General features: G+C 41.4%; 1 protein-coding gene and 1 long non-coding RNA gene across 2 annotated transcripts in view; both read right to left on the reverse strand.

Annotated features, from left to right (window-relative positions):
- Positions 1 to 13,664, reverse strand: part of LOC115777565 (Fc receptor-like protein 5) — a 48,454-nt gene that overhangs the window by 12,361 nt on the left and 22,429 nt on the right. The window contains exons 6-7 of the mRNA XM_030725497.1: positions 9,605 to 9,877; positions 9,195 to 9,486 (exon numbers count right to left, since the gene is read on the reverse strand). Of these exons, the coding sequence (XP_030581357.1) occupies positions 9,195 to 9,486; positions 9,605 to 9,877 (565 nt within the window). The remainder of the gene's footprint in view (positions 1 to 9,194; positions 9,487 to 9,604; positions 9,878 to 13,664) is intronic.
- Positions 11,107 to 11,918, reverse strand: LOC115777573 (uncharacterized). Its single transcript, XR_004019641.1, has 3 exons — positions 11,850 to 11,918; positions 11,443 to 11,478; positions 11,107 to 11,223 (listed from the first exon to the last, which is right to left on the reverse strand). It is a non-coding gene; the product is annotated as an uncharacterized LOC115777573 (long non-coding RNA).

The following is a 13,664-nucleotide window of genomic DNA, read 5'->3' on the forward strand; positions in this document are numbered from 1 at the left end:
CAAATAACTTTGTTATTGGCTTCCAGCTTTTCCACAATGGGGTTTGGCTTTTCTGTCTGGTTTTTGCTTTTCTTTGAGCTCCCAACATTTTCATTTCTGCATTTTTCTTCTTCCTGGACTGAAGCCACTTTGATGTTCTTTTGTCTGGTCGACAGTTTATTTCTTCTTTCGAGTTCAACACTGTAGGCGGCACTCATTTTCTCAAGAAGTACTTCATCACTAACAGTTGTGTCCTGCAGGTAAGGTTTAATGTCCACTCGAACAGCATCATCTTGTAATCCAGTCAGAATAGTTTGCAAAAACTGTGTCTGCACCAGCTCAGGATTGTATTTTAGTCCAGCTTTGGCTCTATCAGACGCAGTCAATACTTTTTGTCTAAGGTCCATTGCGCGTATGAGGAACTGAACAGGAGTTTCTTTGGATTCTTGCACTGCACGTGTTAAGGAGTGATAGAGTTCTGTTGCATCTTTGTCTATGAAGTGTGTCCTAAGCACTTGCCTGAGAGAGTTCAAGGATAATTCTGACCTACTCTCCAGATAACTTTTTAATTTCACATCAGGTACAATGGCTTGGATCACTGCTTCAACGATCTCTCCCTCATCGTATCCTTTTTTTTGTCCTCGTTCTATCTGTCTTTCAAGACTAGTGAAGTTCAGTTTATCCTTTTGTCCAACATCGCCGATTTGTCCAATAATCCGAAAATCCTTTCTGTATATTGGATGCAAGTGTCCTTGGTCTTTGGCTTGTGATGACTCCCTTTCAGAACTTGCTGAGCTGCTTGATAGTTGCGGCTGTAAAACCGAAGGTGTAGTACCGATTTGTACCAGCAGAGGTTGCTCAACGACCACTTGTTGCTCAGCGGTGGTGTGCTCTGACGCAGCACCTGACAAAATACTTGTATCGGTTTTCTTATTCAAGTCATTTATTAAATCATTCGTGGTCAACAACACTGATAATCCACTGTCTTCTAAAGAAATGACTTCTTCGCTTTCCAAGTGAGTACACATTTTTCTTCTTATTAACCGACATGACAACTTCACCTCTTCACTGAGCTGCAGGCCTAACGCTTCACTTAGGGCATTTAGCTCATTTAGTGACAGTCAAGTCAAGTCAAGTCAAGTTTATTTATAAAGCCCATTTAAAACAACGACGTTGACCAAAGTGCTGTACAAGATCTGTAACCCCAAGGACTATACTAAATAAAAATAAAAATATATAAATAAATAAATAAAATAATAAAATAAAAATAAATAAATAAAAACATTAAGAACAATAAATAACATAAGAAAATTAAAAATTAAAACGTTTAAAACAAGTACCATAAAATACCATAAAACAATCATCTAAAAGGAGGTAGCACTGCAGCCAAATGCCAAAGAAAAGAAATGTGTTTTTAATAGAGATTTAAATGTGTGTATCGTCTGAGCTGTGCGGATATGGAGAGGTAGATCGTTCCATAGCTTTGGTGCTGCTGCTGCAAAAGCTCGATCACCTCTCTGTTTTAGTCTAGTTTTAGGCCTCTGTAAGAGCAGCTGGTTCGATGACCTCAGAGCTCTTACAGGGGTGTGACAGTGAAGCAGCTCAGACAGATACAAAGGTGCCAGTCCGTTTAAGGCTTTAAAAGTAAGCAATAAAATCTTAAAATCGATTCTAAAACGGACAGGGAGCCAGTGAAGGGATGACAGGACTGGGGTAATGTGTTCATGCTTTTTCAAACCGGTTAAAAGACGAGCTGCCGCATTCTGGACTACCTGCAGGCGGCGCACAGATGATTGATCTATGCCAAAGTACAGAGAATTACAGTAGTCCAGGCGGGAAGTAATAAAAGCATGAATAACTTTTTCCAGGTCCTGCTGCGGGAGATAAGGTTTTACCTTGGCAATGACTCTGAGTTGGTAAAAACTGATTTTGGTAACAGCACTTACTTGCTTCTCCATTTTAAAACTACTATCTAAAATGACACCCAGATTTTTCACAGCATCACGACAGTGAGGAGCCAAATGACTCAGAGTGCCAGAGGAGTAGCTTGAGGGGTCAAATTTACCAAAGCATATGACCTCGGTTTTGCTTTCATTAAGATTTAGGAAATTGTTTCTCATCCAGGACTTGATGTCACTTAGACAGTTCAGCAGGGGTTCCCATGGATCTCTGCTGTTCAGTTTGATGGGCATATACACCTGGATGTCGTCAGCAAAACAGTGGAAACAAATATTATGTTTCCTAAAAATCGACCCTAGAGGCAACATATACAATGAGAAAAGAATTGGGCCCAGAATGGACCCCTGAGGCACTCCACAAGAAAGCTTTGCTGTGGTAGAAAAACAGTTTCCTAGATGGACAGAGAAACTTCTATCAGTAAGATAAGATCTGAACCAAGTCAGAACCGTGCCTTTAATGCCAATTTCATGTTCTAGGCGGGATAGAAGGATCTCGTGGTCCACAGTGTCAAAGGCAGCTGACAGATCTAGAAGTACTAAAACTGCAGGACTACCAGAGTCCACAGTTAAAAGCAGATCGTTAAAAACTCTTAAAAGAGCCGTCTCTGTGCTGTGACGCATTCTAAAACCTGACTGAAACTTTTCCCACATTCCATGTTCACTTAAAAATGCTTGAAGTTGCTTAAAAACAACTTTTTCAAGAACCTTGGATAAAAATGGTAATTTAGAAATTGGTCTGTAATTTGAAAGAACATCAGGGTCAAGGTTCTTCTTCTTGATTAGAGGCTGTACAACTGCATGTTTAAAGGCAGCTGGAACACAACCAGATGCAAGCGCACTGTTAATCAGAGCGAGGATAGTTGGTCCCACTGAATCAAAAGCCTCTTTAAAAAGGCGAGACGGAACACAGTCTGTGGGAGAGTTTACAGGTCTCATATTGTGAATCACCTCCTTTAGTGTGGAGAGTGTGACAGGCTCAAACTGCTCAAAGACAGCTCTGCTGGGAGGAGGTGCAGATGAGTCTGTTTCAGCCTGAGGTGATGAAGGCCTGAGGGCAGAAATTTTTTCCACAAAAAATTTCTTAAAGTTTTCGCACAGTGCAGGACAGACCTTCGCTTGGTTCACATTACAGCGAGGATCAGTGAGTGAATTAAAAACACTAAAAAGAAAATGAGGCCTGTGACTGTTACTTGAAACAATGTTAGAGAAATAAGCAGACTTTGCATATTTTACTGCTTTCTGGTATTTCAATAAACAGTTACGCAGGATCTCTAAGGAGACATGGAGCTTATCCTTTTTCCACCTTCTCTCAGCGCGTCTGCACTCGCGTCTGAGAGCGCGGGTTGTCTCATCCAGCCAGGGCTGGGAGGAAGGTTTGGTGCGTTTGGTTGTAAAAGGGGCAATACAGTCCAGTACAGCAGTGCAAGCAGATATAAAAGAGTTAGTGAAGTCCTCGGTATTCAGGCTCAAGCAAAAATCCAAATTGCTTAAGTCAGAGTTTTTAAAAGCAGCTGCAAAATCAGCAGCGCATGAAGAGTTAACCAAGCGCACACGACGTGTAGAGGATACTCTATTTATCCCAGAGCGGGGGAGCGCTGCTGTAAATAAAACAGGAAAATGGTCCGATATACCACAGTCCCGTATCCCTGTGATGCAGACTCTAAGTCCATAGGACAACACCAGATCCAGTGTGTGACCTTTTTCATGAGTGGGACCACACACGAGTTGTGTTAAGTTAAAAGAGTCAATAAGCGAGGCAAATTCTTTAACCAGTGGACCACTCTCACAACACACATGAATATTAAAGTCGCCAACAATTAAAATACGGTCATATTTTAGTATGAGACCCGTCAGCAAGTCAGCAAAGTCAACGATGAAGTCCTTCGTGCACTTCGGTGGTCGGTAAATCACCGCGCAGAGCACCGAGGGGGAAGAGTTTATCTCCAACAGCTGCAGTTCAAAGCTGGCGTACAGGTCTGCCGAGACCTGACGACAGCGAAAACTGCATTTAAATATTGAAGCAAGTCCTCCACCTTTTCCAGAGATCCGCGGGGAGCTGAAGAAAGAACAGCCGGGAGGTAAAAGTTCGGAAAAAGGTGCAGACTCACCAGCATGAAGCCACGTCTCAGTCACAAACATAAAATCCAACTGCTGTGCGATGAAAAAGTCATTGAGAAGGAAAGTTTTGTTGGCTAACGATCTAGCATTTAGTAGGGCCATTCGGATGACCAGATCCTTGTTAGCTGAGGCCGGGGCCCGCTTCAACAGGCGAAGGTTAGCATGGTTTACGCCGCCTCCACGATCCCGCATCCTGCGCCAGGACGAGGGACGCCGAGTCTCCAGGATGACAGGTGGGACAATCGGCCTGATCCAGCGACGCCCGAAATCCACAGGCAGCCCAACAGCCTTGAGGCGGCAAAGACCACCATCCAGGGGGTAATGAACAGACAAACCTAGGAGTCTCAGGTAAGTTTTGACCCGCACCGCGATACCTCCCCGCTTTCCGCGTCTCCTCTGGCGTTTGTTGGGGACCGGAGCACTGGGCAGCCGGCGCAAATACTCAGGTACATCCGATAGGTGTGGAGGAAAAATCGTTGAGTTTTTCTTTACAGTATATGCTGGTACCAAAACAAACTGGAGGTTTAGAAGTGTCTGCCGATCGTAGGTGATCAAAGCGGAGACATCTGGGCAGATGACTACCAGGAACAGAGCGACAGCAAACAATACACAGAACAGCTGACAGGCAGGCCGTACACAGTGGCGCCATCTTGTCTATGGTCTCAGAGCAGTGGTGGTCAGTGGTGCAACCTCTGCAGAGAAAGGCCCCGACTGGATGATGGATTTGAACCCAGGACCTTCTAACTGTGAGGCAACAATGCTAACCACTGCACCACTGTGCTGCCCCCAGGAGACTGAATTAAAATGTTCAAAAGTCTTTACTGCACAGAATGAACATGAACTGTGAGAGATGTGTCTAAGGCGTCTCTGGGAAACTGAACTGTCCACAGGAGAGGAGAGCACTATCAGTCCGAGGGGTCCAGGCAGTGAGTCCAGTTAGTGAGAGTGAACAAAGAGCTTTACTTGGAGGGCTGAAGGAGATTTCCTGAGGGGGAGGCCCCCGAATTGTCTTTCCGTAGGAGCAGAGGGTGTTGGAAGGTGAGCAGGCAGGTGAGTAGGTGAGGTGAGTGTGGATGTTAGTGAAAGAAGTGTAGTGTCTTAAATGCCTATGTGAAACTGCATGTATGTTGCCTCCTAAACATATAGGAACATTCCAGCAAGGGGCCTCTCAGTTTGGGAGCTCATCTTCACTGTTTATCTTTACCAAATAAGGAAAGTTGTAAAACTCAGGATTCTCTGACCCCCCCCAAGAAAGCTGGTTTGAACCAGTCTGTGTGGCAGCATGTCTACCATATGTTAAAGCCTATATAACGCTGTAAGTTTCTTTGTTCGGGGTGTGCAGAAGATCATTGGCTTTCTCTCACCCAGATGTCTCGAGCGTCTGTTTTGACATTGTCTTTTTTGTAATAAACCTTATGTTATTCATTGAGACTGTGTCGGCGAAGGATTTCTTCAAAACACAACATCATGGCATCAAGATCAAGAAACAACAGAAGCTTGTAGGAGAAACCGACCAGCTTGATAGAAGCAGGTAGGAGACTCTGCTGAGGAGCAGCATAAGCAAGCAATCTGTCAGAGACTGGGTGAGGGGAGCTGGCCATTAAATGCAGGTCATTAATGAGACTGATGAGGAAGCAGGTGGTCAGGCTGAGGCGCAGAAATCTGGCTCCATTCAGAAGGCAAAGAAACCTCAGCTGAGCTCCTCCTGGACTCAGGGACAGTTAGAGTCTCCAAAGAAAGACACACCAGTAGAGGACTATGACACAGAAAGCCTGAAGAACTATTGTTCAAGATCACTTTAAAAACAGAAGCACTCAGACCGCAAACCTCTGCCAAGGCAGCTCACTGTGGGCAGTATTTACTTTTAAGGAAATAATATTGTATTTTGTATATGAACATTATGTAGGAGAGGGTAATGGATGATGGGCACTGATTCATAAATAAGCAGACATGAATAACTTGAGCTTATAACATAATATTATACTGCAGTATGTTTCTAACTAACTAGCAGCTCATTCTCTCTCTTGGCAACACTTTAAAGATTTAACACATTTTAGGGTCCACTTGAAAGAAAGGCAGATATGAAATGTAAAAGTGAGGTCAGAGGTCAAATGTGACCTGATATATGGATGCAGTGATCAATATGTAGAATTCCCACATACTACCAGTATAATTTCCTAAACATTGCCAATATAAACAATAGCAGTAAGAAACACACCTTTAAATATGTCTACATTATCATTTTGATGTTCAGATCAATCTATTGACTAAACATGACCTCCTTGGTTGTGGTGATCACAAGAAAGTTTGGCTCCTTAGAAGCAAAATATTTTTTTAAAAATGAGGGGTGGCTAAAGACTTTTGCACAGCACTGAATATGTCTTTGGTGTTTCCTGCTATCATCATGATTGAAAAGGTTATAAAAGCAGGAAACAAAGAAATTCATTTTGGCTTGATCACAGTAAGAAATTAAAAGATGGATTCTTCTTTTCATATAAATGAGTTTTAACGGACTGAATCTCAGTGAAAGAGAGAAACTGGTAAAGAAAAATAACATCAGCTTATTGAAAGGATAGAAACAAACTGACCTGCAGACCAGACAAACTTTGGTTCACTGTGATCAGTGTGATACTCTGGGTCTCCTCTTCCAGCTCTACACACATATCCTGCTGTGTGTGTCTGTCCATCAATGATGTAGGAGTCCTGTGCAGTCCCACTGCCATCAGGTAGCAGCTCATAACTGTAGGATTTCTCTGATAGATCAGGAACAGCTTTATACCAGTAGAAGCTCCATCCTGCAGACGGATGTTCAACCTCACAGTTCAGAGTTACTGAGGCTCCAGGACTCAGCCATGATGGAGACACAGTGAGGACAGGACGGGGTCCATCTGTTCAATAAAGATTTTATCTCAGTGTTTAGTTAATGATGCACCACTCACACTCACACTCACACCTTTGGGTAATTTAGAATCACCAGTTAACCTAACTCCAGTAACTGCATGTCTTTGGACTGTGGACAAACTCCACAGAAGGGCCGAGGTGGATTCAAAGCCAACCTTTCTAGCTGTGAGGCAACAGTGCTAACCACCACACCCCTAATCTGATGGGCAGGTTAATGCATGTTATTGATGAATTAATTAGTTTTTCATGTCTTGCAGCCTGGTGTTGCTTCCAGTGTCAGAATATAGATACCAGCTCAGTAATAAGAAAATATTAATATAATATAAAAGTAAAGTGGCAGGTAATTTCAAAGCACAGTAGGATGTCTGGTACCATTTGCTATTAGTTCTACAATTTCCTCCATCCTGCATGTGTTTACATTACACTTCTTATTCTGTGTTCACAACCACAGAAACACTAAAATGTTGTTACTCAGTGAAGATTCCTGTCAGCCTAACAGTCTCCCACCTGCATCCAAAGGCTCTCTATTAGATCTCATTTCTATTTTGTTTTTGACATTTTCTTATCTTTTTCTTCCAGGTTATTGTTCATTTTAGGGTTTTAATAGTTCATGTAATGCATGCTGGTGTCCTTGTGATCCTAGTTTGAATGAGCTCACTTTCTTTTGTCTGTCCTAATAAGATTTTTACCCTTTAGTCAAAGAACAGGTTTGTTAGAACGAGCTGTTTCTACTTTTTCTTTCAGTGTTTCATTTTGAATAAGCCAGTGCATAATTTAATGTCATTTATGAATGATTAGTTTGATATTATATAAACTGACTGTCTTTTTGTAACAACCATAACTTTGAAGCAGCCTTGAAATACAAAGAAGTGAAGGTGTAGGCAGTGAGGCATTCAGCACGGAGAGTGATGTTGTTTCTGTTTGAGGACATTCCTGGATCGACCCCTGATCCCAAATAGGATTTTTAGAGGAAAAGAAATCAGCTTCAAGCCTTTTTTAAAGTCCAGAAAATACTACAGTTTTTTTGTTTATTTTCTGTGTACTGTATGAGAGCTGCAGTGAGGAGGTCAGGGTGTGTGGTGGGTGTAGAAAGGTCAGAGAAAACATTAAATGTAGTGTGAAATCAAAGTTACCTAAACATAAAGTACGCACTTGTTGGCAGGAGATCAAAAAGAAAACTAAATAAATGAGTTAACAGCACATTTCACAGGCTGAGTTTGAAAGTTATAAAAATGAGATCTTTAGACTTTATATTCCAGGTTATAAACATTATGCTGACAAACTTAATCAGAATCCTTTTATTTAGTTTTATTTGAAGCAGACAGGCTGTCAGTTTGACCTGCGGTTGCTTTTGTTTTGACAAAGACGCATCAGATTGAACTGAAACACCAATCACTGCATTTCTTGACATCAGCTAGAATACCATACTAACACACCAACACACAATCACATGAATGCAGCAGCTACAACTTTCTACTACAAATACCTTTCACTGTCATGGTCGCTGCGTCTTGGACCCAGAGTTTTGAGTTATCTTGTTATGATTCCTGGTTTTTATTCTTTATGTTAATATTTCAGGGTTCTTATCTGGTTCTGGTCAGTTATGTTATGTTCCCTTAATCTCTGTATTTCTGTCTCTCTTGTATTTCCATGTCTGGTTGAGTTCTAGTCTCGTCTCTCTCCGTTGTGTCTCCGGTATCGTGTTACTCACAAAGCCACAAAGGCGCTCATGCAGCATGAGATTGAGTTTGAACTGAAACACCAATCATTGCAGGCATTGTATTTGCTAATTGAAACTGATACACATTAGATGTTAGATGATAGATTCAGCTCATTGTTATTGTACACGCAAGGCACACAATGAAATGATCATTCCAGGTCACTCACAAGAGCATCTGCGGTCATGCAGCCAGAGACCGGCGCTACCGTTACATTATCAACCAAATATGAACTGCCCAACACACAGTAGCACAAAAAACTGCACAGGTTAGTATTCATGAAACACACCAAGATGAGCAATTTGAGCCTGAACACACTCACAAAACTTTATATAGCACTTTGTGTGTGTGTGTGTCTTTGCTTAATATATTCAATTCTGTTAGATTTTAAAACATTTTAATTTTCATAAAGTGCATGTGTGTGTGATAATCTGTTGCAGTGTTTGTTGCTTTGACCCTGAGAGACAGACTGAGGAGGAAAATCACCTTCAACAATTTTACAAAACATTGATCACACAACAAACATGACTTACTTGTTACTGACAGTGTGAAGGCTTCACTCCACTCTGTTGAAGAATATGAGTCATCTCTGCGTCGACTCTTACACATGTAGTCTCCACTGCTGGACTCAGAAACTCTGAATGTCAGATAATTATTGTGTGTCCACTGTGTGGTTTTCCTGGGTCCTCTCCATCCATACTCCCACTCAGTGGGTTCACCTCCTTCCTGCACCTCACATGTCAGAGTGATCGTCTCACCGCTGAATATCTGAGGCCAGTTGTGTTGTTGTTTTACAGCAACTTTATTGGAAACTGTTTACAGATGTTAACAGTTGAGATACAAAGAGAAACATGAAGTCAACAGAGAAAACTTAACATTGTATGTTTGCTAATCATGAGTGAATGTTTCAAACTAAATTACTGAACTCACAGGTTATCTCAATGATGACTTCAGCACTTATATCAGTGTAGTAAACTGGGTTTCCTCTTCCTCCTCTGCATCTGTAGATTCCTCCTTGAGATACTCTGATAACTCTGTTTGGTTGATCATCTCTTCTGATTTGAACTTCAGTGGTTCTTTGGGTGCGTCTGAACCACTCATATTTCCACTCAGCAGATCTCCCCACAGAGCAGGTCAGTGTCACACTGCCCCCTACTGGTATGATTGTTGTTCCTGCAGTCAGTGTGGCCCTGGGTTTATATGCTGTTATGAAAGAGAAGGAAAAAATATGCACACAGGATTTATTATAAAGCCAAAAAACATACAAAAGTTAAATGCAGGATTAACTATAAAGCCATAAAACATACAAAAAGTTAACATTTAAAGTATGTTTTAATGTCATGAAACTTCCAAATCTATACATTTTTTATATAATTATTTTTTATGGGGTTTTTTTTTGTTGTCTCTGCACTTTAAGATCATTTTAATTTCTATCTCAACATGGTGACAGAGCTACAGTAACTCAGGTTGTAGATCTGTAAATAAACCCAGTTTAACTGTTTGTCCATTCTTTGACCTGAAGAAATCACATTAAATGTAAAGTAATACAGTTCACTGAAGGACACACAATAGTGGGTTAAGAGGGCTCTGTCTGGTTTTGGTTTAGAAAAGAGAAAACATCAGTCGCCTTAAAGTTAATGAAGATTTTGATGTTTCCTCTTCATCCATTCATTTACTTCTGCTCATCCTGTTCAGGGTCACAGGGGAGGCTGGAGCCTATACCAGCTGTCACAGGGCAAGAGGCAGGGAACACCCTGAACAAGTCGCCAGCCTGTTGCAGGGCCAACACAGAGAGACAAAACATTTCTCACACACACGAAATTTAGAGTATCCAATTATCCTAACCCCAGTAAGTGCATGTCTTTGGACTGTGGGAGGAAACCCATGAAAGCAGAGACAGAACATGCAAACTCCACACAAGGTGGGCCAAGGTGGAATCAAACCCAGACCTTTCAGATGTTGTTATAACTGTGAGGCAGCAGTGCTAACCACTGTTCCACCGTGCTGTCCTCTTTTCTTCTTTAATTATTAATTTAATTGTATCCACAGTTGTTGTTTGACATTAAAACACACACATGTAGTAATGATGATCAGAGTCTGTGAGTATTTTAGTGCTGTGTACACTGTGAGCAAAGTAACAGGTAAAATACAGACGTCCTGGTTAAAGTTTCACAGCATCAGAAAAAAGTTTCCATGACAACATTAATTAAATGTATTTTATCATTGAGGTGAGTATTTGAACAGAGAACATAAATTTATGCTATTGGTCACTGAGGACTTACCTGATACAGTTACAGAGACAGTGTTACTGCGCTTTGTATGAAATGACGTCTTCCTGCGACCAGAACACTGATATTCACCACTGTAACTTGAATATTTTATTGGTAATCTGTAGTCTTTGTTTGTGTCGTAGGGGACAAATTCTTGACCATCCTTGTTGAGTTTGTAATACCAGTCAGTGTCTGCTCCTTCATTCATGTCACACATGAAGGTAACAAACTCTCCAATGAAAAAACTGGACCAGTTGGGTTCAATAGTTAACACAGCATCTAGAATCCAACACAGCCACAACATTAACAATCTAACACACTTTTATGCACCATAGGAGGCAACATCTGTGTTTATACTGTATGTTAATAAACTGATGAATATATTGAGAAATAAGTAAAAACAAAGAGAAAGTGGAAAGTGATTGATGCAGCAGGCTGAGATGAATCTTTGTTAATAAATAAAAAGAAAGAAATAAAAAAGTGAAAGTGTTCAGTCACCTTGAGCGTGTCCAGTGCAGAGGAGCGTACAGAGCACTACAATAAAGGCAGAAACTTCAGACATCATCAAACTAAAGACACACTCAAATATGGCAGAAATAAAACACTTGGGCTTTTAGCAGTGGCTGCTGTGATTGGCTGCATTTTAGATTAAGATGTAAAATGCATCAAATGATCACAGATGCAGAAACAAACCTTTCTTAGATAAACTAAAGCAGCTCCACTCTAATCTGAGTCAGTGCACTAAAATCTAATCCAGGCTACAAACAACCATGTTGATAACAAACATGAGAGTCCTCTGTTCAAATGAACTGAAATGCTCCAAATGACTGATACTCTGTTCTTCTCACTGAAACATGTTTATCAGTCAGTATGAATCAAACTATAGAAGTCAGTGATGTACTCACAGAATAGGCCCAGCTCACAGAGCAAAGTGGGTCCCATCCTCACATCCAGCAGCGACACGTCTGAAACCTTCCTGTAAAGAGAAAGAGTGAAGCAGCAGCTACGAGAAGTAGAAGCAGAAAAATAAGCTGCGTTTAATACAGACAAGATCAGAGTTTGTCTCAGACTTCTTCTTCTGGCTGCAGCCTCTCTGTGCTTCCTTCCTTTTACACCCTCAAACAGCTCCTGTAGCTTTGACCGCAGCAGTTGGTGACGTGTTTACATTTCCTGTCCACTGCAAACATATAAGCTTCTTTCTTGTGTGTTGTGTTCCTACATTTCTCTATGATATGCAAAGGAGTTGTGCTGCTTCAAGTCAGGTGACATATTTTGCAGGTCATAATTGTTTCCTCATTTTTCTTTAGAAACTTGTAAGTTATTTTTAAAGTGTCCTGTGGATCAGGATCATGCTGCAGGGTTCAATTTAAGGTGATTTTTATTCAGGGTTTGAAATGACTGTAAGGTCGGCTGCATGTCCTGTCCTCCTCTTATCTTGCTCATAAAGTGTGATGGCAGTATTACAATCATTTATCTTCACTCCTGTTCACGGTGTGTGGCCAGCTCTTTATTTCTGACACCTGCAGAGGAAGCAGATGTCCTACAACCTGTGGATGGTCCTCCTTGGTCCTCTAGTGACTGTTCTGAGCACACAGCAGGGAGGACTGATTGAGGTCACTTGTGGGTGTGTGTGGTGGAAAACTGGCAAGACAAGGCATCAGGTTTTACATTTCAAGATTCTGGGCAATAAGTAATGACAAACCTGAATCTTTCAAAGAAGGGACCATCGTGCTTGGCGAAAGTTGAGTCATTCGGCTGACTGCAAGTATTCAAGGTTCTTATGATCGGTCCAAATCATGATGATTGTTCTGCTCTCTTCAGCCAGTGCCTCCATTCTTCTAGGGTTAGCTTCACTGCCAGCACTTTTCCATATCGTACTTGCATTCTGCAAAAGAGAAATGAGGAAATTAAAAAGGCACATGTATGCATTTTGTTATTAACTACCCAGGACAAGATGGTGCCCACCTCATAGGCTGATGCATCTATTTCTACAATGTTTTCTAGAAGAACGTGACAACTTGTTCTGCATTTTTTTTCCACGAACAACAACTTGGCACCAGCTGGAGAAGAGGGAGGTCTGATTATCCTGGTGGCTCGGGAATCTGAGATGTAATTTTCCATTGCTTCTGTTTCAGGACTAGTGGGCACTGTGGCTGCTGGAAGTAAATCTATAGCACAGAGGAGAGCAAAGAGCTTCAAAAACAACAAACTGTATTAATTCATGTTGATTTCCAGAAAGGACAAGGTCAGCTGGAGAAGTTTGGTGTGTTGGCATTCAGTGCAGAGACAAGAAGAGCTTCAGAGAGACTTTCTACTAGGATATTAAGCTGTGAGTGAGCCTAGAATCAATAAATTGAGGCTGTGGTGCAATTACCTTCTGCTGCAGCTGCCTCTGAACTCCTGCGATCCAGAAGTGGTTGTGGAAAGCAGAGTCCTGAGGCGTGCTGCAATCTTGAGTTTTGCTCCCTCCTCCCACAACCTGTTATCTAGTTTGATGGGAATCAGTGGTGTTAGTGTATTTTGAGGCTAACTCATTGATCAACTGTTCACTCAAACTCTGACAGAATGACTCTTACTGGGCCTCATCTTCTGACACTGTCCCTGATGTAATGTTGTAGGGGGCAGAAGCATTGTCAGGTTTTAGAGAGTCATCACAAACTGCTTTGAACTACAAAATCATTGGCAGTAATAAAATGCTAATTAATTGTTTAGAAATCATA

This window comes from Archocentrus centrarchus, unplaced genomic scaffold, assembly GCF_007364275.1.
Source record: "Archocentrus centrarchus isolate MPI-CPG fArcCen1 unplaced genomic scaffold, fArcCen1 scaffold_57_ctg1, whole genome shotgun sequence".
NCBI classification, from domain to species: Eukaryota; Metazoa; Chordata; class Actinopteri; order Cichliformes; family Cichlidae; genus Archocentrus; species Archocentrus centrarchus.